Source organism: Pempheris klunzingeri, chromosome 13 (genome assembly GCF_042242105.1).
Source record: "Pempheris klunzingeri isolate RE-2024b chromosome 13, fPemKlu1.hap1, whole genome shotgun sequence".
NCBI lineage: Eukaryota > Metazoa > Chordata > Actinopteri > Acropomatiformes > Pempheridae > Pempheris > Pempheris klunzingeri.
Window position 1 is genome coordinate 15,343,520 of NC_092024.1, and position 5,028 is coordinate 15,348,547.

General features: G+C 39.0%; 1 protein-coding gene across 1 annotated transcript; it reads left to right on the forward strand.

The window, feature by feature from the left end:
• Positions 1-431: 431 nt before the first annotated feature.
• gpr65 (G protein-coupled receptor 65) lies at positions 432-4,103 on the forward strand. Its single transcript, XM_070842423.1, has 3 exons — positions 432-467; positions 575-735; positions 3,124-4,103. The coding sequence occupies exons 1-3, from the start codon at positions 432-434 to the stop codon at positions 4,097-4,099; spliced, it is 1,173 nt and encodes a 390-aa protein (XP_070698524.1). The 3' UTR covers positions 4,100-4,103.
• The last annotated feature ends 925 nt before the right edge of the window (positions 4,104-5,028 follow it).

A 5,028-nucleotide genomic window follows, 5' to 3' on the forward strand; every position in this document is an offset into this window, starting at 1 on the left:
CTAGAACAGCCTCATGTAGTCATATGAGGAATTATACAACATATGACAGTATAATGCCATAATGAGCCTTAGCCTTAGGGGGGCACTACAAATATGAAGCAATTACATTAAAGCGTCCTGAGATGAGGGTGCTTTTGTCTCTATCACATTGGTTGGACATAAATTGGCCAATTCTCTCTAAATTTTCCATTAGCGTCCTCCTTGAGTCCTGCAGGGCCTTGACTATCTAGACTCAGAGGTTTTGTGGACGACAAGGTTAAGAAAGATTCACTCATTTCTCTGTGCTTACACTATACATCTCTGTTGATCGCTATCCAGCAGTGGGCTATCTTCTCTTCATTCACTGGGTCCAAGAGGTATGGACAGCAGCAGATGCGAGTGTTGCTCTTTGGTCTTTGCAGATTGCTATTCACATTGTCTTGCTTGGCCACATGGGGGCACTGCAAGCTGAATCCTGCCATACTTGTGTGAGGAACAGATCCCCATGACACAAGGAGATGCCAACCTCTCCCCTACACGAGTCACCTTGGGTTTCTAGGTCCCTGTCTTCATCATGATCTTTTGTTTCCGGCAGATCATGCACTCACTCCGACAGAGCACCTCCGTCCTGGCAGAGCAGCTCAGGAAAGCTGGACTGTTGTTGTTGTTGTTGTTGCCCTACCAGACAGACATGCTGCTGGACCCCGGGGGCCTGCATCTGGGCCACGAGGCTCCAGGATCTGTATCTGGTCACAGGTACCATGACCACCATAAATGGTACTCTGGATCCTATAATATATTGTCCAATCAGTGAGAGTGCTCAGACAGAGATTAGGAAAACTGTAGTGTAGAGAGAGGTAAGAGAGAGGAGACTATTTGTTTAATTTATAACCAATAATTTCAAATCAAATAGAAAACTAATTATTATTTGGGACTGTTTAAATAAACACAGAATTTTATCACGGACTGAGGTGTTTATATTCTGACAATGTTATGTTGATGCAAGGCTGTAATTTATTTATTATTTTTTATTTGCATTTGTTTATCAATTGCTTTTTTTGTTTGATTGTTTAAAATTTAACCAAGATAGACTCCACTGGATTGTTTTTCCTGGTGTATTAAAGAAGTCCTAATATGTAAATGACATGCCATGTACATTAAAAGGCTTTTTAGTCTTTTTAGCACAAAGTTTCCCTCTTTGTGTTTCTACAGACAGCAGTGGGATGGTAATACAAAGGGGAAATCCCTATTTTATTTGTCTGACTTTGCTGATGCCTCATATTAACTTTAACTTAACTTTTTGGATTAAAAAATTGAAAATATAGGCAATTAGAACAATTACCAATATCATTCCATGTATGTATGTGTATTATTTTTATGACAAACCTAACAACTAGCCATAACAACATAACTATGGAAAGAATAAGTCAAGCAGATGTGTATTCTCTTATTACACAATAATCAACATGGTCATGTCTATGTCTATATTGACACACCAAACATGAAGACAAGGAGCCTCGTATAGATGTAGCACCAAAATTAAATCTGCCACGTTGTCCTCTAACACCGGTAGTTTGCTCTGTCATGGCCTGTCACCCAGTAAATGACATGCGGTAGTCAGGGATGACAAGGAGGCAGCTGCAGACGCTTCCTGATTCTTGAAGCTGCCTGACCAAGTGCAGTAGACAAGACAAGACAACTGAATGAATCCAGTCGGAATCTGTTTTAATGTTTTCATTTTTATGATAATGATTTTTTATGGACATAATTTGGAGTGGAAGCACAGCTGAATAAAGTGTAAGTACATCCTCATGTGATTTGAATTGAGCTCATGCTTTTCCTTTTAAAATGCCTGCTGAGTTAATGAGCATTTATGGCCATAAGGTTTTTTGTCATTTAGAATATAATAAGTGCCCTATTTCCAGTCGATAAGCCCATTGCGAATTGTTGCTAAACACCCTTTTTGGATTGATACACCACCTTTCCATTCATTTCAGCAAGATATAACAAATTACATTTACACTTTTTCTGGATAGATAATCCATCACACGTAACATTTGATTTGAACATGTTTTTGTTACATTGCTGTCATGTGGTAATGCATTTGCTAACAGGATGTGTTGTGAAATCACCTCCTTATTGGTACATTCAAAAAAGTAAATCTGAGAATCGGCTCCATAAATTGTTAATTTAATGTTTTTAGGCAGAGTGTGATAGATACAAATACACTGAAATGTACCATATGCAAAAGTCACGTGGAAGGTGGAAACGAATCCCAAGGAAAGATTGTGATTCATTTTTCATTTCATGCGATTCATTCATTTCTTTTCATTCGATTTTTGCACTTCAAACAAGTAAAACTCCCTTAAAGGCACTTTAACCCCTTGTTGCCTGTTGTCGCGAATTCGCCTCAAACCTCTTCCGGTCTTGATGCATCTGAGGTGGCCTCTGTATCCTACTAATGCTGGTTGATGCATCTTCTATGTATACATTATATATACATAGATGCATACATACATAAATAAATATATATATATTCTATCCGTATGTACATATATATTTTATTATACTATTATTATATTGCACTAGTCTATGCTATGTTATATTCAAATTAACAATCTCCACTTAATTTAGCATCTGCTTGAATGCAAAAACACAAATAATTAATTTTTTTATATAATTGTAAATAAATTCAGGCAGTAAGGGGTTAAGGGAATACTCCAGTGATTTAGTGTGCCAGTTCCATAAAGCTGGGGGGCTCACATAAGACACATTTTTTTAAATGTCAAAATTAAAGCAGAAGAGGCTGAGGTTTCCTGACTCAAATCCCCCAAAACACTGACTCCTACATTTCCCATAATGCAACTCAAGAGCATCTTTCATAGATTGCTAAATGTCTTTTAAACTCTACAGCTCATTTTGTAACAGACTTTCTGCTAAAATTCGTCACTAAATCAAAATAATACTTTTGACATCAGGGTTTAACAAAGCTACAGAGGACATTATTCTACTGTTTTCACAGGCGAAACATACTATCTGACGAGTCAACACATCTTCATGTGTAGAATTGGTGAGGTGCCCCTTTACTTTAAAGGATTAGGTATTCATATGCATTATTGTATTCCTTCCTTGTTTCTCTTCAAGGTGTGAGCATACGAACACCACATCTGCAATGGAAAACATAACCCTGGCCAATAATTCAGAGTGTTACGTGGTCGACAGCTCATCCAGGAGGAGGCTGTTTCTGTTTTTCTACCTGCCTGTCATCATCACTGCCATCCCATCCAACGCCTTCTTCCTCTACGTGTCCTGGCAGCACATTAGGCAGAAGAACGAGCTCGGCGTGTATCTGTTCAACCTGGCCCTAAGTGACCTGACCTTCACTGTCGGCCTTTCTCTGTGGCTGGACTTCTTGTGGAGAGGAGTTTGGTCCCACGGAGGCCATGTTTGTGTGTTATCTGTCTACTTCCTCTTTACTAATTTTTACACCAGCGATGCTCTCCTCTGCTGCATTGCTATTGACCGCTACCTGGCAGTGGTTCATCCATTAAAGTACACTTTCTGGAGGAAAGTTGGCACTGCAGCAGCGGTCAGTGTTGCCATTTGGGTGTTAGTGGTCTGTTTCAATGCCATCACCATCACCTGGGAGGACTCATACCATGAAAACAGCAAGTTTTCAGTCTGCTTTGATATCTTCCTTCCGCTGTCAGAGAATTCGGCTCGGGCTAATGTAGCACGCTTTTTTCTAGGTTTTATTGTTCCTGTTCTCCTGGTGATGTTTTCCACCTGGAGGATCTGTGAGGCGGTGAAATCCAACCAGGCCACAGAGAAACAGGAACAGAAACAGATTTCGAAGCTGCTGACAGTTGTTCTGCTCTGCCTTTTGTTCTGCTTAGGGCCCGTCCACATCATGATGCTTCTGCGCACACTAGTGGATGACTGCGAGAGTGTTGCTTGGCTGCTCTATCCATACAAGATCAGCATAGCTATCTCAAGCCTCAACTGCCTTGCAGACCCTCTCCTTTACTGCTTCATCACTAGAACAGGGAAGGCAAATGTCAATCAGGTTGTTCTCTTCTTCCAGGTAAAGAAGAGAAACAAAGATGAGGGTGTGGTGTAGGTTAGATAAAATGATGTAACAACCTCGTGGTAAATACACATTTAGACATTTCAGAGGAAAAATAATCCTGACATCTGCCTCACTATTACTCATGTAATAATCTATTGTCAGTGTGTGTGCCACATCACACTTGTGTAAGTTGTTTATTAGACCTTAATTAGCTTCCAAAATCAGGCTTTTATGTCTTACATTTCTTCAGGGGGTCATTTTAAAAAATAGCCTTCTCTGGATGCTAATGTTGCTCCATAACTGCAGCATGTGTGAATAAGCAATTGTTTGCTCACTGTATTAACTTAAAAGATGATGATATGTGTCAGTGTTGTATTCACTGGATGCTTCTTCCAAGTGGCCAAAGGAATGAGTTATTTCAGGTTTAATAACAGTTTCGTTTCTCAGTTTTTAACGTTACTCAAACAGGGGGAAATAGTGCATTTGTTGGGGACTATTTTCATAATACATATTTAGTACTCTAGTGAGTATTTACAGCAGCAAGACAGTGTGTAATTGACCAAAGATAAACTGCAGTGGCCTCATGGTAATGAAATGAATATGTCACCTATTGCAACACTGAGGCTCATTGTGTTTTTAATAGGTTGCTAAGGAGCTCTATGGCACAGGATCATAACATAAGAAAACAACCATAATATTCTTAGCTGTATCTTTTATGGTATGTTGGTGTAGAAATTTCAAATAAAATAAATAAAATAGCTACAGGGAGACCAAATGGTCTCATAAATCATATATTACAGATCAAGAAACAAAAATTAAATTAAACAAAAATATACAAACTAGACATACACAGAATAGAGGACACTGACAAAAAAGCCTTTATATATCTGTGTCTGCAATTGGGATGAACTGCAAAAATCAATAAACTAACTTTGCAACAGCAGTTCGTTGCACGTGTACATTATTTTTTCCTCACCCAA